The sequence below is a fragment of the Mus caroli genome, unplaced genomic scaffold (genome assembly GCF_978045245.1).
Source record: "Mus caroli unplaced genomic scaffold, Mus_caroli_1 scaffold_2, whole genome shotgun sequence".
In the NCBI taxonomy this organism is placed as follows: domain Eukaryota; kingdom Metazoa; phylum Chordata; class Mammalia; order Rodentia; family Muridae; genus Mus; species Mus caroli.
Genome location: NW_028227257.1, coordinates 168758340 through 168784440, shown reverse-complemented (window position 1 = coordinate 168784440; position 26101 = coordinate 168758340). Strand labels below are relative to the sequence as shown.

Sequence of the window (26101 nt, the reverse complement as noted above, 5' to 3'; positions counted from 1 at the left end):
AAAAGAGGTTTCTTTGCTAATATATTTTTAAATTACCCCTCCCCCACTTTGGACGGAGTGTCATACAGCACAGGCTGGCCTTGAACTCACTGTATGTACCTTGGGGATGATTCCAAATAAATTCTCCTCTTTCTGCCTGCTCTTGGGTTCTGGCATTCCAGGCCCCACTCCTGGTTGGTTGGTTTACTCAGTACTTGAGATCAAACCCCAGAGCTTTGTGTGTGCTAGACAGGCATCCTACCAAGTGAGCTACATCTTTAGCCCTCCTAAGGAGCTTATTTTAAAGCTCTTAAACTTAGCACTATAGTTTAAAAATCTACACTATAATTAAAAGAAAAGAATAAAAGGCAAAATCCTGGAGTGCAAATGTTGCCATTGCCTTACTGTAACTATAAGATGTAATGTGTAATCCTCAGAGAAAGTGTGTGAAAGCCAAGATCAGTTTGTGTATCTGAAGCGCCATTATCACCCCATGGAGGTTAAAATGCTAAATCCCTCCATGCTGGCAATTTCCTGCCCAATCTGCTCTGGCTGCTGTTTGCTGAGTGCTAATTGGTGAGTTTTCCATTAGTCCTCTGTAAAATTCAATTAGCCCAAGATCAGTAAGGACTGCTGGCACTCGCTTACATTTGTTCCAGTCACCATCGGGTTCCCAAGGTCACACACCACCATCCTGGTCACGTTTTCCATCTTGTACTCACAACTCAGGGGCCTCAGTCCCTGTAAGGAGAAAAGAACACCACCGTGGGGGTCAGGGGCAGAGTAAGTTCCATCCTGTGGCCTGCAGTGTGGGAGGCCTGAGCGCTCCCCTTGATTTCAAACACCTGTGCGTCCCGCTGCACACAGTTGATCTGCTGCCATTCACTCAATAGAAAACACCGGGACACGTTAAACTTCAGGAAGAGTTGTCTGAGGATGTGTTGTGTTGCGGAATAAGAGGCTCAAATGATATTTATGTGAGCATTTTGTACTTTCAGTAAACCTTAATGTTAGACTCTGAGCATTAAGATAAAAAAAAGCAATAAAATATAAGCAAACAGATTTAGTCCTTACATTAATACCACAGGAGAGAAGCAACAGGGATGCATGCTGTTATTATGTCTCTGTGGCTATTTGTAGGGGTTCAATTTTTCACATATCAAATGTGATTAAAGAAAAACTCTTAGGTTAGCATACTAAAGAATAGCTTTATTATGGTATTTTCTTTCTCGAAAAAAAAATTTGTTGTTTTTTGGAGTGAGTGTGTGTGTGTGTGTGTGTGATGTGTGAACACACACATGTTTGAATGAGTTTAAAGGCCAGAAGAGAGTGTTGGATCCCTGGGTTTGGAGTTTCAGACATGAAACCACCAAAGCCTCTCAGATCTCACTGACGCATTTCCATATCCATGTGACATATACATATTGATTTAATAGTGCCACCTGTACTGTACCCCACCATGTTCTCTGACTAATATTTTAGATATATGCTTAACTGGTTCTTCCTCTATGTGTCCTTCTTGTAACTCCAGTTGGAAGAGGTTCTTGTTCGTTGCTGGAAAACTCTTAAGCCTTCCCTTTGCAGCCTTCTGCCCCTCCCAGGTCCCCCTTCGTCTTTGTGCTAAAGCCATGGCCTGGAACTCCACTATTCACTTTTCACCTAATTCTCTTTCCATCTCTCAAAACCCGATGGTGTATTTGGTGACAACTTCTTACATACTCCACCATTTCCTTATATGTCATCAAACTGTGGACTGCCACCTTCAGCCCCTAAGATATGAAAGTCACATGGATGGCTTTCACAATGGAGTACTTCGGGGGAATTCTGGGAACTAAATAGACGAAGCTTTCTTTGGCAATGATACTTTGTTCATTGTTAGTGTTTCTGGGGTTTTTACATAAAAGGAAGCAATATCAGGTTTTCAAGTAAAGGCTTAAGAAATGTTTCTCTGTTCCCTTCTCCTTTAGGGACACAGCCCCCACCCCCACCCCAGCCAACCTGCCTCCAAACAAAGGAAAACAAAACAAAACCCTCCAATTTCTTCATGAAGAATTTTATAATCTATACATCTGAGTGTGTAAGCTTTAGGAGGGCAGAGCTGCCCCGTCTCAATATCTGGAGCAGGGTCTACACAGAGCAGCAGAGAAGATCAGAAGCAGCTCGCACATTGTCTCCTAAAGAGAAGACTACACAGAGATGCCTGCTCTGATCATTACCCAGGGACTCGCATGCATGCATACACACGTGTGCACACACATAAAGCTTGGAAGCACCATTTATCAAAAGTTCTTTACAAATACCCTGCAGAAGGCGTGCTAGGTATCATGAAGGAGCTAAAAAGCATCTTTCCAAAGTTAGTAGTATCTCATTACTCAAAGGTAGGTGTCAGGTATTAATCTTTATAGCTCATAACTGAGAGTGACCATACAGAGATGTTTCATCCCAAAATTACTAGTCATGAAGGCAAAACAAAAGTAAAATGCTTTTGCAAGTATCCATATTCCCCTCGATTGTAGCTAAGGGTTTTAGTTTCTACCGTTCATAAAATTGACAAGGACTTTTAAATTTTTTATTTTTAAAATAAAAATTGTTATATGTGTTGTGAGTTTTTGGCCTATATGTTTGTATATGTCCTGCATGCCTGGTACCCAAGGAGGCTAGGAGAAGGCATTGGCGGTTATGGATAGTTTTGAGCTAATCTCTCGTTGATAGAAACTAAGCCCAGGTCCTCAGCAAGAGTAATACATGCTCTTAACTGCTGAGCCATCTTGCCAGCTCCCACGGGTACATCTTCTCAGCTTTCAAGAAGCAGTGGATATCAATGGAAACATTTCCCCTCCCACATCACCTCTACCCTCTTTTCTTTGTTTAGCTTTTATTTCCTCTCTCTGATGAAAAGAGAGGCCAATTGTTTTTCTAGACATTTCTAGATTATTTTTCTCAAGTAGTTCCAGGGACATTTTTGTACTAATCCATTTATAGCTTGTAGAATATTATTCACTCCGTTATTCATTCACTGAAAATATTTATCTTGGGTGGGCCTGCAGCTTAATAGGTAAACAAGACTCCCATGTTCTTACTGAATTTCCAATCATTGTAACAATTCTAACAGGTGACTTGTAGCAAGCAATGGAAACATAACTACAGAAGAGTTAGGTGGGTTTTTTTTAATTAGAAAGTAGGATTTAAAGAATATTTATTGCATATTTATGCAATCAGAGAGGGCATCATGGAGAAGGTAGCATCTGAGCTGATGGGGACAGGGCTTGTCAGTGATTCAAAACAGCTGAGACCTGAATCTTGGTTCTGCAATACAACAACCATGTAGTTGGAGTACGCTGCTGTCTTCTTATCTATGAAACCTAGAACAAATTTGCTTTTTCTCTGTAAGGTCATTGTCATGATCATGTAAATTCAATGCATGCAAGAGCTCAGAGCATCACAACTGCACAGTAAGTGCTGATTGTCTTCTTTAATAGCCACTGTGGTTATTAGTGGGTCTTAACTATTACGAAGACCTGAAGGATAAATAGAAAGGAGTCAGGTCTCTGAAGAGGGTGAAATTTTAGAGTTAGTGTGTCTGGCGGAAGAGCATGAAGGGGGACAGAACAGAAATTTACACCACCTGGAATTTGAGAGGTGTGTGTGTGTGTGTGTGAAATAGATGCTGATGACAGAAGGAGAAGAAAGAACAGGAAGAGTTAACCCTCTGAAGGATCTGAATCTGATCCAGAAAGCAATGGAGAACTAATGAAGACTTTAAGACAGATGCTAACATAGTCAGACTTGCTTGTTAGAAAGATGGTCCCTGCATAGCAAAGAGTCTGGAGAGGGTGATGGGGAAATGGAAGAAGAGTAGGGTAATATTCTTGTCTAAGTCATGTCAGCCTGGAGGAAGGCAGCAGGAATTTTAGTACTTGGAGCAAAGGATAAGGGCCAGGCAGATTTCAGGTTGGTTTGAAGCTGTGGACACCAGGTGGATGTAGGTACCACTCTCTGAGACAGAAAATGCAGGCGAGAGCCATGTGAATATAGGGGAGAGAAGGGGAGGGAAATGGTAAGGGTAAGGTGATTGGGAGAGATTTGAATTGGGACACGCAAAGTATCTAGAATAGCCAAATCACAGATGAATAGAAGGAAAGCATCTAATGGGGAGGAGAAGAAATAGAGAATTAGTTTTCACATGAACACAGAGCTTCATCTTGGGCAAACGAGTTCTGGAGTTGGATGGTAGTGGTGGTTATATAGCAGTGTGTGTGTGTGTGTGTGTGTGTGTGTGTGTGTGTAGTAATGATAGTTAAACTGGGCCAGGGATGTGGCTTGGTACATTAAGGTGCTTACCTGCACAGATATGAGGAGCTAAATTTGGATTCCCAGCATCCACATCAAAGCAAGGAATGGTGGCAGGTTTCCCCACTGGGGGTTGGGGGTGTGGTGTGTTGAAGACATGACTCCAGAGGCTAACAGGCTAGTTAGTCTAGTTAACAGTGCTAGATGCAGGTTTCATGGCAGAAACTGCCTAACACAATTAAGGAGTGAGGAAGTGTATTCTGAAGAAGGTATCCTGATATGAACCTCTAGCCCCTGAATACACCAGCATATGATATACCCCAGCATATGATATACCTGACATATACACCATGCATCTGTATATGGGTGAGTGCATGTGCACACACATGCACACATGCATGCACCACACACACACACACACACACACACCCCACATATCATATACTGGTTCAAATGGTAGATTTGATTGTATATATAACTGCAATAGCATAGACATTTTAATTTCATTTTTCTAGAAGATCAAAGTTTCCCAAGAGAGAACACAAAAACTCACTATCAGATAATACTTACTGTACGTCCTCACGTGGCAAACCTTTCATACACTTACTGTACGTCCTCACGTGGCAAACCTTTCATACACTCAAAGTCCTTGTGCTGAGTTCAGAAAAATTCAAACTACTTAAAACACAATATAGTTTACCCTTGGAAGATGTAAAGATCCAGTAAAGTCTCTATCCAAGGGACATTGACAAAGGGTTTAAAAAATTGGGGGTACCTTAGCACTAATTCGAGGTTACGGCTAATACCTGTTACAATGTGTGTTACAATAGAGTGGTAAGCTTCTCTGGTATTTTCTCTTGCAACCTAGTGAACAACAACCTGGATGAAAATGAAAATATAGGGGAGCCCAGACATATTTTTTTGAAAATAATACATTTAAGCTATATGTTTGTATTTGTTTATGTATCATTTGCACATAAACATTTGTAGGTGACATTTTTCTTCTCTCTCTCTTAATAGACCTATTTTTAGTTGTACGTGCTTGTGTGTGTGTGTGTGTGTGTGTGTGTGTGTGTGTGTGTGTTTGGACGTGAGCCTATGCTCTCACATGTTTATAGACATACAGGCCAGAAGAGGTTGTCAGATCACTAGGAGATGGAGTCACAGGGCTAATAGGATCTGACAGGGTCTCTTATAAGAGCAGTTAGTGCTCGTAGCATCTGAGCCATCTCTTTAGCCTTTCTACTTTTTTGTTCCTCTTGCGTGCAGAAGTTTAATTACGAGGTGGCACTTCCAGTTGAAAAGCCTACCACAGATATGTGGGATGTGTTTCACTACCCTCTAGTTTTTATATACTGAAATAACATCAACCAAGGAACAAGTGTGAAGTACCATGAAGTGTGAAAGTGAGGATTTGAGATCATTCCTTGGAAATATTAAAATACAAACGGATGCTAAGGCTTGCAGTGGAGGAGGGGAAATGCCAGAGCAATGAAGAACAGCAGGGAAAGTTTCCCTCTAATTGTTGCTGCCAATGAGAATGGGTTTAAATGCTTCTGCCGGATCATTTTAAAACAATTTATTAAGGTATAATTGGCAGGAAAAGGCTTGGGATACAACCTGATGAGTGTAGATATTTTTAAATCACTTTCTTCAAGAGAAATGCATAATGATTTTAAGTGTCAAAGACACTAGATTGCTGTTTGGTTTAATTATCTTTTATTTTTAATTAAGAAAATAATTCAACAAATACAAGAATCCATGAGACTAGAAATGGAAATAGAGAATTTTTGTCCCCTAACTTTCTTCTCTCTCTTCCTTATCCAATACTCTATCTATCTATCTATCTATCTATCTATCTATCTATCTATCTACCTACCTACCTACCTATCTGCAGGGTCCTCTATGTACAGCCTGGCCTTGAACTTGTGATTATTCTGTCTCTCCCTCTCAAGCGCTAGGACTGTAGGGATACATCTCCACATCAGGCTCTGTTTACACGTTTTTAAAGGCGCAAGGGTGACAGCATCACACCAGACAGATCACTTTCCATGACATAGTTCAGTCATTAGACTGTGAAAGTCCCTTATAACATGTGGTCTTGAGAAAGTGGTAGACACATAATAAATTTCAGCTGAATAAATCCATCGGCAAGCATTTATCGGCAAGAGTTTATTGAGTGCCTATGCTATTTTTATGCCTGTGAAAGAATGTGAACCTTAGTTTCTGCCCTTAATTGAACATCTCAAATACTCTGAAATGGAGGGACCGTCAGTCTACCAAGCATTTACAATGATGCTTTTGCTTGATTGCTTATTTGTTTCAGTCTTTTTACTGAGTTTGATTTGTAGCATGGGCAGGTCTTCAAGTCATGGATCCATTAGCCCAAGCCTCCTGGCTGCTAGGATTACTGGACTAGTTAGAATGTTTTTTTTTTTTCTTTTTTTTCAGACAAAACGATTAAGACTACGACAGGTTCCCAGGACACACGGAGTGGGAAGAATCATGTTCTGATAATGATCCACAAGATTTATGCTCAGCATAAATAGCCCTGGTACCTTGTCAATAAACAGCAACATTGAAGACTGGTGCACCAGGAAAAAACAGGCCCTTCTCTGGTCTCAGTCCCAAAAATGCGGACTAAAAAGAAAGAAATGAATTTGTTTTCTTTGCAGTTCCTGTCCAGGCTGTTATCAGTGCTCAGCAGGACTGGTTGGCTCTTCTTCCATCACCTATAATAAAAACCAGACCTCCTTCGATCTGCTTGGAACTTAGAGGAACTCAAAGCAGGGTTTGCAAAGGCAATGAGGAGAGAAGGTTAGCCTGAGAAATGAGCCATCTGCCTCTTTGGCTGGCCTTTTCTCTGCCTCGCTTCAGCTCCTGGTCTTTGGCCATCTTTGTACTGTGGCTGAGAGAGACTTTACTATTTCACAGTCACCTTCTCCCTGCCTCGTTGCTGTTATGAGCTGACAGAGGAAGGCCCCATCCTGACCTCTTTGGGGAGGAAAGACTCAGTCTTGCTCACTGAACTTTATATTTGCATGGGTTCCAGCCTTACCTTGTTGTTGCGCTCAATCCCAACATAATCTGCTTCTTCGGGGATGATAACAAAGAGTTCGGCTTCATAGGCCCCTTCTCCCTCATTTCTTGCATTTATTATGAGCATTAGGTGATTTTCATCGCCAATAATTATCTCATGTTTATCTCTAAAAAATACAGTTTAAAAAGGATGAATATGCAAACCCTACAGCACTGGATTCATGAATATTCTATTTAAGATATTTAAATATTGTGTGCCTGTAAATCTAATCACTCGGGAGACTGGGATGGGAGAATTGGAAGTTTGGGACCATCCTGGATTACTGAGCTAATAACAGGAGTCTGTCTCAAAACAAACAAACAAACCGACCAAGAAATACAATGACTTAGCAGAGAGATGGGGGGGGGGGGAAGGAGAGAGAGAGAGAGAGAGACTGGTAAATGTAAGGCTAGGGCTGAGAAAAAAGGGAGATGGTCCTGCAAAGCCTGTAGGGAGGTTTAAGAGAACATCCTCTGAATGGGGGAGTTGATAACCCTCCATGGTGTGCAAGCTACTATTTAACATTTTGTTCTCAAAAATAAAATTGATACATATTATTTGTGGATTCCAGTATTGTGCCCCCACCTCCCACCCTGACCAATTTGAAGCCATCAACACACAAAGTGACTGGCTACCAAATTCCTGCAAACTTAACATTTGACTTTGGAACCAGAATGAAGTGTCCCAGCTCCTTCCTATCACTGAGAGCACACATTAGCAGGAGATTGAGCTGCAGGGAGAGACAGCGAGCTCCTTTAGACAGTGATGGAGGGAGGATGCCCAGCAACAAGGATGCCAAGAGGGCAAACCAGGCAGGCGAAACAGGATCTCAAGTGGCTGGGGGTGGGGGGGGGGATTTGAAGTATTTTAAGGAAACTTTGAACTCCAAATGAAACCAGTGTTCAGAAATGCCTCTTCCACTTTTGACCCCACCTCAAAGCTATTGCTTTTGACACTTATTAAATTATGAACTTTGGGGCAAGTCCCCTTGAGAGATTAACAAGCAGATTCCAAATGCTGGTAATTCAAGCATTCCTCGGGGTGTGGGGGGAACAGCCCTGCTTTTCCACCCAGCGATGATGTCTCAGCTCCAACTACTATTTCTTTCCACACACAGCAAGCAGTGCAGTCACCAGCTCCAGAGTCAGTGGTCCCCCCACCCCACTGTGAGCCCTTTGATTCCCATTTGACTTTCTGACACCTTCTGCTTGACCCCCACCCCCAGTGTGTCTTTTAAGTTTCCCCCACCCCCAGTAAATGAAAATTAATTTTGTTTTGACAGTTTTAAGGAGGCCTTTGAATCATGGGGTGCTACAAAAACAAGTTTGGTTAAGGTGTGGACTGAACCCTTTCTCACTTGACTAAGGTAAGTAAATAAAACCCGAGCCACACCACATATGAGTTTACTTTCAACAAGAACACTCTGATGCTTGCTGAAAGATGAACTGGCCCAGGCAAGATCTCAGGCTGTGTCACTTGACACCAGTGATAGAGAACTGACCAGATCAGAGGCAAATCCCAAGTGTGGTCATGCTAAGGAATTCCCTGAGTCACTTTCCCGCCTCCATTTCTTGGAAGCATATACTTTCTCCAAAGAAGTTTTAAGTAAACACCCAGAGACCACCAGGTGTGGTGCACACATTTACTTATTTAAACTTACGGTCTAGCTGACAGCTTCAAGTCAGGAACGCATAGATTGTCTTCTCCACAGTCCACCAGGATGTGAGCCTGTGTTAAGTGAGGGAAGCATCAGAAAGAATCTGAGAAAGCTCAACTCACATCCTTCCTCATGCCGATCATAAAGGATTCCATCAGCTGAACCTAAGCTTTCCTGCCACTTCACAGAAGTCTACACAACTCCACATGCTGTGACGGAAAGTGACAGGTTGATGGATCTGACGTTCTTTCCAGATTGTTCTGAGATGTCTGGTGATGATGCTAATCAACTCTATTGAGAGGTTTACTGGTTACATTGCTTCCAGTACTACTGCATTTGAATAAATTAAATCTTAATTAGGGGAGAAAATCTTCTAAAAGTCTCATAAGGAAACATGTTAGGATCATGCCCCTATTGCTATATACCTCTGTGTGCAGGTGGAAATAGAAGGGTCTGACTTTCATCTCCAGATTATAGGGACAACTCTCTCCAGAGAATGGCAAGGAAAAGCCTTCAGACTCTTGCCTCAAAGACTCACCTGCCCAGTAACTACATTGTCCCTGTAGTGGTTCAAAATTGGCTTCACTTCCAGGCCGTCTTTAAAGGTAGAATCATCCAAACTGTAGTTCAGGCTGATGTTGATTGGAGACAATTTATCTCGGAATTCAGTTTCATCCTAGGAAAAAAGTAATCACCAACTCAGGCTCCTGAAATGACTGCAAGATGTGAGTCGATGACAAACAGGCAACCCTGGACTCCTGTCAGTGTTAGTGAAGGACAGTGTTCACCACAACATGATGAATTGGGTGCTAATGCATGTGGTCTGCTGTAGCAGGCATACATAAACCCAGTGTTGAAATCACCCAGAGCCGTGGCTGCTCTGAGATACTCTAGAGCAGTGGGTCTCAACCTGTGGGTCACAACACCTTTGGTGGGGGTCAATGACCATTTCATAAGTGTTGCATATCAGATATCCTGTATATCAGACATTTACATTATGATTCATACCCATAGCAAAATTACTGTTATGAAGTAGAAAGGAAAGTAATTTTAAGGTCTACGGTTACGTGAGAAAGTGTATCAAAGGGTCACAACATTAGGAAGGTTGAGAACCACTAGTCTAGAGGAGATGTTCAGGTACCCTGGACCTATAACACCTGACATGGAATTGGTCAAGTCACTGAGGAAAACATTACACTCATATACCATGCATGCCAGAGAACATCATGACATGGTTTTTTTTTTGTTTGTTTGTTTTGTTTTGATGAAGCTGCCAGAAGGTTCTCTTGGGATCAGAGAAAGAAAACATCTTACTTTTCTTTCTCTCTTTGCTATTCCTTTAAGCCTTTCTGTGAACAAGATACCTTTAGCATATTTGAAGGTGCCTCAGATAAAGAAACAGGAATCCTTCTAGAGTGAGGAGAGAGAAGCAAGCACTAAGCACCAAGTGTTAAGCACTGAGCACTTACCACTAAGCACTTAGCACCAAGCACTAAGCACTTAGCACCAAGCACAAAGCATTTAGCACCAAGCACTAAACATTTAGTACCAAGCACTAAACATGCAGCCAGCATCCTGCCTTTCAGTTGTGCTAACCAAGGTCCTACTAAGTTGGGGGAGGGGGACCATGTGCCTGGGTTCTCGTTCTAAAGTATAGCTGCAATCCTTTAATCCTCACTAGCATTCTCCCTGTGAACTAAGCCTGATGGGAAGAGAATACATGGGACTATTGATCACTCTCTAACAGCTGGCAGCAGCACAGTGGATAATTGGGTTCCAGATAATTTGAATTTTAAATTTCATGAGGATTTATAAAACCATATCCAAATATAATAACCAAATTATAAGCACAATTACATGTTATTTTTTAATGAAAGCTTGGTTGTCTAAATATTTCCCAAGCCAGCTCTAAATGTATCCTGATAAAATCTAACAGGACATACTCACATAGGATAAAAAAAAAAATCAAATAAACTATGTTGAACTTTTATATATGAGGGAGGGAAGGCAGTTAAAAATTAAGACCACCTGAGTAAGATGCTATTATCAACATTTTGTTCAAGACAAACAAGAAGCTGTAAAGATTAAGAGGAAGAAATCACTGGGCTTTTTGAAGCCAGGGTCAGCAAGACAGTATCCTACCTTATGCCAGAGTCTCCTCCCGGAAAAGTGAGAATAGAGAGATGTGCATGTCCACGGCAAGCATGATGGTTAACCAGATAGAAATGGTTAGAATTGGGATTTGAACTTGATAAGTCCCAGAGGGGATTTCCAGAATACTTACCCGAAGGTAAACTATAAAATCCTGGCAGTGGAGGGATTTCTGCTGCTTCATCACAAAGGGGAAGGTGAAATGGGACTGGTGGTTGTGGAGAAAGAGCGTCCGTTTGATGGCTCCTTTTTGCTTCAGGAAATCTAACTGCACCTCAGCCAGCAGGGCTAAAGGACAGACAGACAGACAGACGAGAGTACACAAAACCATGCTGGGGAAAAAACTGGGCAAAGGCAGTGCTGTCAGGGGAAGGGACTCACTTCAGGATGATGATTGAGGAAAATCTTTTCTTGTCATAGTTGAACCACACATAAGCTGATGTATTAAAAAAAAAAATCAAGCCCAGTATCTAATTATTTTTGCGGCTTTGCATGCACATGTGGCATATGTTTGAGCACTTTTTTATGTGTTTATTTGTGCAGATGTATGTGTGTGTGTGTGTGTGTGTGTGTGTGTGTGTGTTGTTTATGAATATGTTTGCATGTGGAAGCCAGAGGTTGACACCAAGTGTTTTACATGATCATCTCCCCCCCCCCACACACACACACACACACACTTATTTTTTGAGACAGGGTCTCTCATTGAGCCTGGAGCTTACCAGTTTGGCTAGGGTAGCCAGTCAGGAATATCTGTAAAGTGCCTGCCTCTACCTCTCCAGTACTGGGATCATAGAAGCATCAGCCACATTTAGCTGTCATACAGCACTGAAGACCTCAATTCAGGTTCTCATGCTTGCTCAGCAGGAATGCACAACCAAGCTATCTTCACAGCCTATGTTTTGTAACGTATGCAAAAAATACAGCATACCACTTTCCCAACAATTATGTTTTGTGATAGCTGATGCCCATGATTAAAGCAGTATTAATTAGGTAGTTTTTAAACATACAATAACAACTCGAGTTTTCATAAAGGGCTCTTTAGTTTTCTATTGTCTGTGCAGAGAAATATGTCATGGGATAGCATAAAAATGAAAATATTCTCACCTATTGTATTTGAAATGCTCTGGCCGGCTATAGATGCACAGACTCTTACAGAAAAGCTGTGGGAAGACAATAGTCAGTAATTTATTGGTTAGTAAAGCTTTGAATTTGAGATAGAATGTTCCCTTCCATCCTTCCAGATAAAATGAACACATGGCTTCCCCCTATACTCTTAATTACATATACATACACATGTGAATAAATATGCACACACACACACACATGCCAGCTCAATGGAATTACTAATACAATTGAAACAGGTATCTTTGAAAATACTTGAAAATATTACTAGAGATTTAATCAATCCATTAACCAATACCACCACTGTCTTTATGCAATGACAACACATGACCGTATTCCTTGTGCCATGGAGTAAAGAACTGTATAATGCAGAGGGTGAGATGCTATGGAAAAGCCTGGAGAACAGCAGGGGCGTGGCTCCACTTGAGCACTGGAAGAGTTTCAGTGTAGTCAGAGCTCCCAGAAAGATGGTTTGGTTGATGACCATAGGGCTTTGAAGTCATGGTGAGGCATGTGCATTTAATCAGAAGCATGGAACAGCAAGCTTGTCTTAACATCAATCAACACTTGGTACCTTGCAAGGAGTGAGACAGTAGTGGAGGTGGGAGGAAAGAAGAGAGGGAGAGAAAGTTAAAGCAGCTGACTCCAGCTAGGTGTGCACAGTGATGTGAATACCAAGACGGTGACAACTGGCTGGAAGACACTTTCTAATTTCTCCTTCAGCGTCCACTAACCGCCACCCAGGAAATGTTTGTGGTGTTTCTGATTGCCCCTTGACCCAGACTCTCCCTGTCTGTGGCCATAGACTGAATGAGAAATATCCCCTTGTCTCTGCCTGAGTGTATGAAATATTCTCACCTCCTCCTAGTCTAACAAACAGTCATGGCTGCAGACAGGGCCTGTGCACATTACCGAGAAAATAAAGATATAAGAGAAGTCTGATTTAATGGCAGTCCTAAAAGATTTTACTAAAAATTCTAGTATGATTTGAGTATTTCTATGGAATTCAAAAGAGTAAAGCCAGTAAAGCCAGGCTTTAATTGGATGTCAGCTTCCTGTGTCAAACGAAGCAGAATGTGTCACATCTGGGATTCATCTCTGTGACCTCAGTCAATGTCTCCCTTCATGGTAAGTAATTCGCCACACACCATTTAGCCGAAAGTTTCCTGAGATGTTTGTGCTGTTTATACCACTTCCCCAGAGAAGTCACAAAGCTTACCTAACGTCTCCTTCGATTAGAATTATTCAAGGAAGGTCCGTAGGTAAACACATCTTTAAATTTTCTGGCAGTACTGGCCTCTCAAATTAGGTTTTTTGGTTTTTTTCCCCCCATGTTCAGCTTTTCTATAAGCATTTTGTGTGTGTTACCATGGTCCACTGACCGATATCTGACTCACTATTCCTCAGTATAGATGAAGCTTTGCCAAAGTAAAGTCACATTTATGATGAACTTATCAATATATAAAATTAAAATGGATTTAGAGACACTAATTGCTTTATACAAGATGAAGCAATATAGCTTTCACAAAGGAGTAAGTTACAGCTATGGAAATGGGCTGGTAAGGAGGAATTTAGTAAATGCTGTCAGCTGAAGGCTTTATTCTCAGTTTATGAATTATGTCAGAGTACATCTATGTTTCTTTCTTTGTCCTCCCTATCTGTTAATATCATTAACAGTTGGATGACCTTAACTTTTTTCATTCAAATTTACTATAACTGTGATAGCCTGTTGAATTACTAAAAGTAGCATTTCAATCTGAACAGAGGTCAAAGAAGGCTTAGCTGAAATATCTTTTCTAAGCGGCAGCTTTTCCATAATTCTGTTCTAAACTAAGTTTTCAAAATTCTAATTAGTGGATGAGCATATTCATTCTAAACATAAAGAAATATTTCTTATCTATGTCTAAAAACTTATGAGTTTGGTTCCAAAGAATCAAGTTCATCTATAATTGTGAAATGTGTCAGGCAAAGCTGTGAAATATGACTTAATATGAAATATAATTTTAAGCTATGATTTATGTTTAAATTCAGCAAAGTCTATTAGTCTAATTATTTTTGATTGAAAAAAGAAAAACATGAAGCCTAACGAAAACTACATGAAATCAACTGAGTGTTCTTGTTGAGTCTGTCTAAATAAGGCTATCAGCAGACAGGCTGCTGTACACAGAAGGCAGGAAATCCACAACACGATCTCCACACTATTTGCCCACCATGAACTGGTGAATGTGAGCTTGTTTTGTAAGTCTGTTTGTGGCTATATGGAATGAGAAAAATGAGATAAATGTAAAATGTGGTTTTGAAATACAAAGCCAGATGGGGGAGATACTCAGTTGTTCTAGTACCTCCTGCAGAAGCAGAAGCGTCCATATTTATATCACCAGCATCCAAATGAAACCCCCACAGTAGCTATCACAGTGCTGGGGTCGGCGGTGGGGAAGAGGCGCAGAGGCAGGAGACTCTAGGGCAGTGGGTTTCAACATGTGAATGGAGACACTTTGGGTGTTGAATGACCCTTTCTCAGGGGTCACATCAGGTGTCCCTCATCTTAGACATTTACATTATGATTAATGGCAATAGTAAAATTATAGTTACAAAGTAGCAATGAAAATAATTTTCTGGTTAGGGTCATAACATGAGGAACTGTATTAAAGGGTCACAGTGTTAGGAAGGTTGAGAACCACTGCTCTAGAGCTTATGGCTTAGCCAGGGTAGCCTAACCCAGGAGACTGAGGTTCAGTAAGAAACCTTGTCCCAAAACTAAGATGGAGACAGATTAAACAAGATAGCTGGTGTCAACTTGTGGCCTCCACATCCCTGTGTACACATACTCACATGCCCATGTGCACACATGTATCAATACATATACCACACAAATGCCACATACATATGCAATATAACAATGAAAGCACAAAGCAAACAATCACTAATTCTTATTTATTTATTTACTTATTATCATGTATGCATGTACTTGGCATTTGTATTGAGGAGCACACATGCTATGGAGAGCATGTAGAGATCAGAGGACAGTTTTGTAGATCTGGTTTTTCTTCCACCTTTTCTAGGGCCTGAGGACTGAACACAGGTCCCGAGGCATGTGTGGCAAGCACCTTTACAAGTTAAACCATCTCACTGATCCAATTATTACCAATTCAACTCTACTTTAATGACGAAAATTATCTGACTTTTCCATGATGTCACTCATAGCTGAAAAACTCTTTTCTTTCAGATTGGAGAAATAGCTAAGTTGTTTTATGTTCATAAAATAGAAAAAAATATTTTTTCTCATTAGTAACCAATTATCTTAATATTTATTGTGCTGAATTTCATTTCCTTTTTCCTGAGTAATATCAACAGCAGATATTAAATCAAAACAAAACAAAACAAAAAACCCAATGACGACAACAACAACAACAAGAAAACCAAGCCCAGATAGCTGACCGAATGACACAGAAACCCACAGGGAAGGAAGTGAGGTATGATTTGTGACTGGAGTTTGCCAAAGAGTTCATCTACAGTACACGCTGATGTGAAACTAGGTCAGTGTCACAGCAAAGATGCCTCTCAAACTCTTCGGGTAAACTATACACAGAGCATTCCACATCCTCCAAACATTTTACACAAGTCAGTTCTTTGCTTCCTAGCTTCTGTCTGGTTGGTTGGTTTTGGGTTCTGAGGATAGTCTACTACTAAGATACAACCTCAACCCCTAACTTTGTATCTGACTATTCTGAAACACAAGGAAAAGGCTTGCACTTGAAAATTAAGTGTCTTTCAGAAAAGGATACAATTGAATTAAATACAAGTAATGTGACAGAACTAAATAACAGCAGTATAATTTGTCCACAGATCAAGTTACATTTTATCTTAGCAATGTGACTCCAGGGAACAAGAAAATGACTGCCTGAAGGGAAGAGAAGGCTTTAGCCTGGGCTATTGGCAGTTGGCTGAAGATGGGTATGAGGGCAGCTGTGCCTCAGCAGTGTTCACACTGCTGGGTCCCCAGTGCCCTACTGAGTGACCCACCCATGCTCAGGAACATGCCAACAGCTCTAACTGGACTGAGTGGGCTAAATAAATAAAAATAACTCCAAGAGAAGTAGGTGAAGTTGTGAGGGAGATGTGCTGAGGGTCCTTGAGGGGAGGGGGTTAGGGATGGAGTACGGAATCAAGGTTCATTCTATATACATATGGAAAATTTCAAAGACTAAAAAGAAAAAATATTTTTTTCCCTGAACAGAAGTGAATAGTCCTATATCTTTTGAAAAAGACTCCAATTTCTCTCTCTCTCTCTCTCTCTCTCTCTCTCTCTCTCTCTCTCTCTCTCTCTCTCTCTCTCTCTCTCTCTCCTTCTCTCTCTCTCTCTCTCTCCTTCTCTCTCTCCCTCTCTCTTTCTAATCAATAAAACTAAAACTCTTAGGGGAAAAAGACATTTATTTGAAAATAAACACATTCTATACTGGAGTGCTGCCATTAGTCTTAAAAGAAAGTAGTGTGGAAACCCAGGGTTTTGAAGGTGTGAACATGGGGCTCCTTGGAGAACGTTAGAGTCCTGATGTTTCCAGCCAAGTAGAGCTCACAGACTACTTAGTGTTCATTGAATCCTGCCAGGCGTTGGGGAAACGCTGGCTTTCTCCCGTATTTTCTCAGATCGGGTTTCATTATACTACTTTATGGTTTAAAACCATTTTAAAATGTGCTCAGGGCATTTCCCAGCCACTTTCAGAGGCAGTTAAAGGAGAGGCCCGGCCTTTCCACACCAAGAGCTTGCCACAGCAGGATGTTTTCCAAAGACTTCCTCAAGATCCTTCATCTCCCACAACATGGACTCCCGTAGGAACTCCTGTTGAAGGGCTATTAGCTACATGATGCTGGGATGGGCTGAACCTAGCTTCTCAGGGTCAACACTAGCTTTTCTTTATTCTAATATTTTCTTTTTTTTTATATTTTTATTACATATTTTCCTCAATTACATTTCCAATACTATCCCAAAAGTCCCCCATAGCGCCCCCCACTTCCCTACCCACCCATTCCCATTCTTTTGGCCCTGGCATTCCCCTATATTGGGGCATATAAAGTTTGCAAGTCCAATGGGCCTCTCTTTCCATTGATGGCCGACTAGGCCATCTTTCGATATATATGCAGCTAGAGACAAGAGCTCCAGGGTTCTGGTTAGTACATCATGTTGTTCCAACAATAGGGTTGCAGATCCCTTTAGCTCCTTGGGTACTTTCTCTAGCTTCTCCATTGGGAGCCCTGTGATACATCCAATAGCTGACTGTGAACATCCACTCCTGTGTTTGCTAGGCCCCGGCATCGTCTCACAAGAGACAGCTATATTTGGGTCCTTTCAGCAAAATCTTGCTAGTGTATGCAATGGTGTCAGCGTTTAGAAGCTGATTATGGGACGGATCCCTGGATACAGCAGTCTCTAAATGGTCCATCCTTTCATCACAGCTACGAACTTTGTCTCTGTAACTCCTTCCCTGGGTGTTTTGTTCCCAATTCTAAGAAGGTGCACAGTGTCCACACTTTGGTCTTCATTCTTCTTGAGTTTCATGCGTTTATCAAATTGTATCTTATATCTTGGGTATCCTAAGTTTTGGGCTAATATCCACTTATCAATGAATACATATTGTGTGAGTTCTTTTGTGATTGTGTTACTTCACTCAAGATGATGCCCTCCAGGTCCATCCATTTGGCTAGGAATTTCATAAATTCATTCTTTTTAATAGCTGAGTAGTACTCCATTGTGTAAATGTACCATAATTTCTGTATCCATTCCTCTGTTGAGGGACATCTGGGTTCTTTCCAGCTTCTGGCTATTATAAATAGGGCTGCTATGAACATAGTGGAGCATGTGTCCTTTTTACCGGTTGGGACATCTTCTGGATATATGCCCAGGAGAGGTATTGCTGGATCCTCCGGTAGTACTATGTCCAATTTTCTGAGGTACCGCCAGACTGATTTCCAGAGTGGTTGTACAAGCTTGCAATCCCACCAACAATGGAGGAGTGTTCCTCTTTCTCCACATCCTCGCCAGCATCTGCTGTCACCTGAATTTTTGATCTTAGCCATTCTGACTGGTGTGAGGTGGAATCTCAGGGTTGTTTTGATTTGCATTTCCCTGATGATTAAGGATGTTGAACATTTTTTCAGGTGCTTCTCTGCCATTCGGTATTCCTCAGGTGAGAATTCTTTGTTCAGTTCTGAGCCCCATTTTTTAATGGGGTTATTTGACTTTCTGGAGTCCACCTTCTTGAGTTCCTTATATATATTGGATATTAGTCCCTTATCTGATTTAGGATAGGTGAAGATCCTTTCCCAATCTGTTGGTGGTTTTTTTGTCTTATTGATGGTGTCTTTAGCCTTGCAGAAGCTTTGTAGTTTCATGAGGTCCCACTTGTCAATTCTCGATCTTACAGCACAAGCCATTACTGTTCTATTCAGGAATTTTTCCCCTGTGCCCATATCTTCAAGGCTTTTCCCCACTTTCTCCTCTATAAGTTTCAGAGTCTCTGGTTTTATGTGAAGTTCCTTGATCCACTTAGACTTGACCTTAGTACAAGGAGATAGGAATGGATCGATTTGCATTCTTCTACATGTTAACAACCAGTTGTGCCAGCACCATTTGTTGAAAATGCTGTCTTTCTTCCACTGGATGTTTTTAGCTCCCTTGTCGAAGATCAAGTGACCATAGGTGTGTGGGTTCATTTCTGGGTCTTCAATTCTATTCCATTGGTCTATTTGTCTGTCACTATACCAGTACCATGCAGTTTTTATCACAGTTGCTCTGTAGTAGAGCTTTAGGTCCGGCATGGTGATTCCACCAGAGGTTCTTTTATCCTTGAGAAGAGTTTTTGCTATCCTAGGTTTTTTGTTATTCCAGATGAATTTGCAGATTGCACTTTCTAATTCGTTGAAGAATTGATTTGGAATTTTGATGGGGATTGCATTGAATCTGTAGATTGCTTTTGGCAAGATAGCCATTTTTACAATGTTGATCCTGCCAATCCATGAGCATGGGAGATCTTTCCATCTTCTGAGATCTTCTAGAATTTCTTTCTTCAGAGACTTGAAGTTTTTATTATACAGATCTTTCACTTCCTTAGTTAGAGTCACGCCAAGATATTTTATATTATTTGTGACTATTGAGAAGGGTGTTGTTTCCCTAATTTCTTTCTCAGCCTGTTTATTCTTTGTGTAGAGAAAGGCCATTGATTTGTTTGAGTTAATTTTATATCCAGCTACTTCACCGAAGCTGTTTATCAGGCTTAGGAGTTCTCTGGTGGAATTTTTGGGGTCACTTATATATACTATCATATCATCTGCAAAAAGTGATATTTTGACTTCATCTTTTCCAATTTGTATCCCTTTGATCTCCTTTTGTTGTCGAATTGCTCTGGCTAGGACTTCAAGTACAATGTTGAATAGGTATGGAGAAAGTGGACAGCCTTGTCTAGTCCCTGATTTTAGAGGGATTGCTTCAAGCTTCTCACCATTTACTTTGATGTTGGCTACTGGTTTGCTGTAGATTGCTTTTATCATGTTTAGGTATGGGCCTTGAATTCCTGATCTTTCCAAGACTTTTATCATGAATGGGTGTTGGATCTTGTCAAATGCTTTTTCCGCATCTAAGGAGATGACCATGTGGTTTTTGTCTTTGAGTTTGTTTATATACTGGATTACGTTGATGGATTTCCGTATATTGAACCATCCCTGCATCCCTGGGATGAAACCTACTTGGTCAGGATGGATGATTGTTTTGATGTGTTCTTGGATTCGGTTAGCAAGAACTTTATTGAGTATTTTTGCATCAATATTCATAAGGGATATTGGTCTGAAGTTTTCTATCTTTGTTGGGTCTTTTTGTGGTTTAGGTATCAGAGTAATTGTGGCTTCATAGAATGAGTTGGGTAGAGTACCTTCTGTTTCTATTTTGTGGAATAGTTTGTGAAGAACTGGGATTAGATCTTCTTTGAAGGTTTGATAGAACTCTGCACTAAACCCATCTGGTCCTGGGCTTTTTTTAGTTGGGAGACTATTAATGACTGCTTCTATTTCTTTGGGGGATATAGGGCTGTTTAGATCATTAACCTGATCTTGATTCAACTTTGGTACCTGGTATCTGTCTAGGAACTTCTCCATTTCATCCAGGTTCTCCAGTTTTGTTGAGTATAGCCTTTGGTAGAAGGATCTGATGGTGTTTTGGATGTCTTCAGGATCTGTTGTTATGTCTCCTTTTTCATTTCTGATTTTGTTAATTAGGATGCTTTCCCTGTGCCCTCTAGTGAGTCTGGCTAAGGGTTTATCTATCTTGTTGATTTTCTCAAAGAACCAGCTCCTTGATTGGTTGATTCTTTGAATAGTTTTTCTTGTTTCCACTTGGTTGATTTCACCCCTGAGTTTGATTATTTCCTGCCGTCTACTCCTCTTGGGTGAATTTGCTTCCTTTTGTTCTAGTGCTTTTAGGTGTGTTGTCAAGCTGCTAATGTGTGCTCTCTCTAGTTTCCTTTTGGAGTCACTCAGAGCTATGAGTTTTCCTCTTAGAAATGCTTTCATTGCGTCCCATAAGTTTGGGTATGTTGTGGCTTCATTTTCATTGAACTCTAAAAAGTCCTTAATTTCTTTCTTTATTCCTTCCTTGACCAAGGTATCATTGAGAAGAGTGTTGTTCAGTTTCCACGTGAAGGTTGGCTTTCTATTATTTATTTTGTTATTGAAGATCAGCCTTAGGCCATGGTGATCTGATAGGATGCATGGGACAATTTCAATATTTTTATATCTGTTGAGGCCTGCTTTGTGACCAATTATGTGGTCAATTTTGGAGAAGGTACCATGAGGTGCTGAGAAGAAGGTATATCCTTTTGTTTTAGGATAGAATGTTCTGTAGATATCTGCCAGATCCATTTGATTCATAATTTCTCTTAGTTTCACTGTGTCCCTGTTTAGTTTCTGTTTCCATGATCTGTCCATTGGTGAAAGTGGTGTGTTGAAGTCTCCCACTATTATTGTATGAGGTGCAATGTGTGCTTTGAGCTTTACTAAAGTTTCTTTAATGAATGTGGCTGCCTTTGTATTTGGAGCATAGATATTCAGGATTGATAGTTCCTCTTGGAGGATTTTACCTTTGATGAGTATGAAGTGTCCCTCCCTGTCTTTTTTAATGACTTTGGGTTGGAAGTCAATCTTATCAGATATTAGAATGGCTACTCCAGCTTGTTTCTTCATGCCATTTGCTTGGAAAATTGTTTTCCAGCCTTTCATTCTGAGGTAGTGTCTATCCTTTTCTCTGAGATGAGTTTCCTGTAAGCAGCAAAATGTTGGGTCTTGTTTGTGTAGCCAGTTTGTTAGTCTATGTCTTTTTATCGGGGAGTTGAGTCCATTGATATTAAGAGATATTAAGGAAAAGTAATTGTTGTTTCCTGTTATTTTTGTTATTAAAGTTGGCATTTTGTTCTTGTGGCTGTCTTCTTTTAGGTTTGTTGAGGGATTACCTTCTTGTTGTTTCTAGGGCGTGGTTCCTGTCCTTGTATTGGTTTTTTTCTGTTATTATCCTTTGAAGGGCTGGATTCGTGGAGAGATAATGTGTGAATTTGGTTTTGTCGTGGAATACTTTGGTTTCTCCATCTATGTTAATTGAGAGTTTGGCTGGGTATAGTAGCCTGGGCTGGAATTTGTGTTCTTTTAGTGTCTGTATAACATCCGTCCAGGATCTTCTGGCTTTCATAGTCTCTGGTGAAAAATCTGGTGTAATTCTGATAGGCTTGCCTTTATATGTTACTTGGCCTTTTTCTCTTACTGCTTTTAGTATTCTATCTTTATTTAGAGCATTTGTTGCTCTGATTATTATGTGTCGGGAGGTATTTCTTTTCTGGTCCAGTCTATTTGGAGTTCTGTAGGCTTCTTGTATGTTCATGGGCATCTCTTTCTTTAGATTTGGGAAGTTTTCTTCTATAATTTTGTTGAAGATGTTTGCTGGTCCTTTGAGTTGAAAATCTTCATTCTCATCCACTCCTATTATCCGTAGGTTTGGTCTTCTCATTGCGTCCTGTATTTCTTGGATGTTTTGAGTTAGGATCTTTTTGCATTTTACATTTTCCTTGATTGTTGTGCCGATGTTCTCTATGGAATCTTCTGCACCTGAGATTCTCTCTTCCATCTCTTGTATTCTGTTGCTGATGCTCGTATCTATGGTTCCAGATTTCTTTCCTAGGGTTTCTATCTCCAGTGTTGCCTCATTTTGGGTTTTCTTTATTGTGTCTACTTCCCTTTTTAGGTCTAGTATGGTTTTGTTCATTTCCATCATCTGTTTGGATGTGTTTTCCTGTTTTTCTGTAAGGACTTCTACCTGTTTGATTATGTTATCCTGTTTTTCTTTAAGGATTTGTAACTCTTTAGCAGTGTTCTCCTGCAATTCTTTAAGGGATTTTTGTGCTTTCTCTTTATTGTCTTCTGCCTGTTTAGCAGTGTTCTCCTGTATTTCTTTAAGTGTGTTATTAAAGTCCTTCTTGAAGTTCTCTATCATCATCAGGAGATATGCTTTTAAATCCGTGTCTAGCTTTTCCGGTGTGTTGGGGTGCCCTGGACTGGGCGAAGTGGGGGTGCTGGGTTCTGATGATGGTGAGTGGTCTTGGTTTCTGTTAGTAAGATTATTACGTTTACCTTTCGCCATCTGGTAATCTCTGGGGTAGTTGTTATCGTTGTCACTGTTTAAAGATTGGAGCAGAAGCTGTGTTCCACTCACCAGCAGTCTCTAAATCCTGCGGCGGGGGTCGTGGGTAGCTGATGGTACCCCGGTGCTGGTCCAGCCGGAAGAGGCCTGTGGTCCTACACAGGCCGTTTTTCTGCTTCCCTAACTAATGCAGTCTCTGGTCCCGCGTGCAATTGGATTGGAGCAGAAGCTGTGTTCCACTCTCCAGAAGTCTTAAGATCCTGTGGTGGGTGTTGTGGGTAGCTGGTGAGTGTCAGCCGACCCTGCGCCCCAGCTGCCCTGGTGCTTTTCTGACTGGAAGAGGGTTGTGGCCCTGTGTAGGCCGGATTTCTCTCTCCCCAACCAGAGCAGTCTCAGGTCCCGCGTGATTGGACTGGAACAGAAGCTGTGTTCCACTCACCAGCAGTCCCAAAATCCTGCGGCGGGGGTTGTGGGTAGCTGGCGGGTGTCAGGCAACCCTGCGCTCCCGCTACCCCGGCGCTGATCCGGCTGGATGAGGCCTGTGGCCCTACTCAGGCCGGTTTCTGCTTCCCTAACTAATGCAGTCTCAGGTCCTGCGCAATTGGATTGGAGCAGAAGCTGTGTTCCACTCACCAGCAGTCCCAAAATCCTGCGGCGGGGGTCGTGGGTAGCTGGCGGGTGTCAGGCAACCCTGTGCTCCTGCTACCCCAGCGCTGATCCGGCCGGATGTGGCCTGTGGCCCTACTCAGGCTGGTTTCTGCTTCCCTAACTAATGCAGTCTCAGGTCCCGGAGCAATTGGATTGGAGCTGAAGCTGTGTTCCACTCACCAGCAGTCCCAAAATCCTGCAGCGGGGGTCGTGGGTAGCTGGCGAGTGTCAGCAGACCCTGCGCCCCAGCTGCCCAGGTGCTTTTCTGACCGGAAGAGGGTTGTCCTAATATTTTCAGAAACTGAAGATACTGCCTCAACACCCACCCTGGCAAATAAGAATCAATCTCAAATATAAATAAATAAATAAATAAATAAATAAATAAATAAATAAATAAATCTTTGTTGATTTTCCAGAGGAAATGCCCTGGCCCTGCGGGGCATTGTCTTCTGATGACTGGGGACCCCCACACTCACAAACAAGCTGGTCTTTTTTTTTTTCATGGGATGTGTTATAACCCAGTTCAGTTGTGTCATTTCAGGTGACAAGCTGGATCAAAAGCTGGATATCATGGCCACAAGAACAATTCAGGGTACAAAAATCTCCTTTTGTAGACCATTGGTCTTCTATCTAGTTGTACATTTCAAATTACAAAACTGCTATTTCCAGCACCTGTAAATAAGTAATCTTGACGAGTTCATTTATTTTTAAAAAGGCGACTCAGTGTATTCAGTATATGCAAAAGTAAGAGTCAAAGTATTTAGATAACATCCAGAGTGCCACGAAAAAGTTTAAGGTTTTTTTCCCAAATGTTTGGTCTTTTTATCTCAGAGCCTGTAGGTTAGAGCACTGGCTCTGTGTAACTCAAAGCTTAGCACCACACTGCGCTCCTCTGGTAACACAGACTCTTTGCCACTCAGTCTTGGTGTATAATTCAGAAATCTTAACACCCTCTTGAAGACTTTTTCTAGATCCACAGTGTGCATGACCTCGGGTCCTACCTCAGATTTCTGCACCCAAATATGTATTTTTTTTTTAGAAAAAAAATAAGATTCTAGGCAATTTGAATCCATGTTAGAATGTGTGTAGGAATGGGCTAACTTACCAGGCCACAGGAGTAGGGAATTCTGGAATCTGGCAAGTTTTATTTTCAAGGTTGATAATCATTGGGTGCAGCAGAAGCTGGGCATCCACGGTTACAACTGGCCTTGCTCTGTAGGAAGAGAGCCAAGGTATGAATTGAACTCCCAAATCACAGACAGATCCTTTCCTGATGAAAGGAACTCTTCCTCAAGAAGCCATTGTCAACACAACATGCCCAGCCTTGCACAATGAACCCTGCTCATGTTTTGAATAAATGGGCACCACACTCAACTGATCTCTAAACCACCTAAGAGTTAAAGTCTGAACAAGGGATGTGGAGGCCTGTGAAGCACATTACATCTGTCGGCTTGATTGCTTATCAAGAGGACTCACTGAGCTGTGATACTAGGCTGTGCTTGTACCACAGCTCCACGGGTTTCTGGAGCCCTATGTTCATGTTTGAGGAGACATATTTTATTCAAAGATTTCTTTTACTTTTATTTATGTGCATTGTGTGTGTGTGTATACAGACTGGTGACTTGGGAAGCCAAAGAGAGAGAACATCAGATGTCCTGGAGCTAGAGTTACCATGTGGGAGATGGAACCCAAACTCAGGTCTTCTGCCAGAACAGTAAGTTCTCTCTCTTAAACACTGAGCCAGCTCTCCAGCCCCAAGACACATCGACTCACAATAAGTACTTGAGGATTTTGAAAATTGTGGGCTCACTGAGAATTTTTCAAAATGATCAGTAATTTTATGATTAAGCTTTGCAGATTTAGCTGAGCACATGAACGTAGATTTATAGAACCATTTTGTCCTTCACCCAGAGCAGTGGGTCTTAATCCTGTCGGCACAGTGTAATTACTTGGGAACTTTCAAGCAAACACTACAGCCAGACAATATCTTGGGTCAGTGGAACTTGAACCTCCGGAGGTAAGGGGCAGGACAAAAATCTTTTTTTTTTTCTCTCTTGAATGCTGTCATTTTATTTTTCATTGGTTAAAAATACAACATGGCATTTTGTGATGACATTTTTCTTTTTTCTTTTTTTAACTTTGTAGGAATATTTATTTTCTTTTTTCATTTTTTTGTATCTTTAACAAAGTTTTTTATTAGATATTTTCTTTATTTACTTTTCAAATGTTATCCCCTTTCCTAGTTTCCCCTCCAAAAAATCCCTATCCCATCCCTTCTCCTCCTCTTCACCAACCCACCCATTCCTGCTTCCTGGCCGTGGCAGTCCTCTGTACTAGAGAGTATAACCTTCATGGGACCAAGGGCCTCCACTCCCATGCATGACCGACTAGGCCATCCTCTGCTATATATGTAGCTAGAGCTATGAGTCCCACCATGTGTTTTCTTTGGTTGGGGGTATACTGGTTAGTTCATACTGTTGTTCCTCCTAGAGGGATACAAACC

General features: G+C 41.3%; 1 protein-coding gene across 1 annotated transcript in view; it reads right to left on the bottom strand.

Annotated features, from left to right (window-relative positions):
• Itga8 (integrin subunit alpha 8) overlaps positions 1 to 26101 on the bottom strand; it is a 196841-nt gene that overhangs the window by 68727 nt on the left and 102013 nt on the right. Inside the window, exons 15-21 of the mRNA XM_021155534.3 lie at positions 24704 to 24811; positions 12261 to 12316; positions 11290 to 11444; positions 9544 to 9681; positions 9009 to 9076; positions 7328 to 7475; positions 628 to 720 (exon numbers count right to left, since the gene is read on the bottom strand). Coding sequence (XP_021011193.1) covers positions 628 to 720; positions 7328 to 7475; positions 9009 to 9076; positions 9544 to 9681; positions 11290 to 11444; positions 12261 to 12316; positions 24704 to 24811 — 766 coding nt within the window. The remainder of the gene's footprint in view (positions 1 to 627; positions 721 to 7327; positions 7476 to 9008; positions 9077 to 9543; positions 9682 to 11289; positions 11445 to 12260; positions 12317 to 24703; positions 24812 to 26101) is intronic.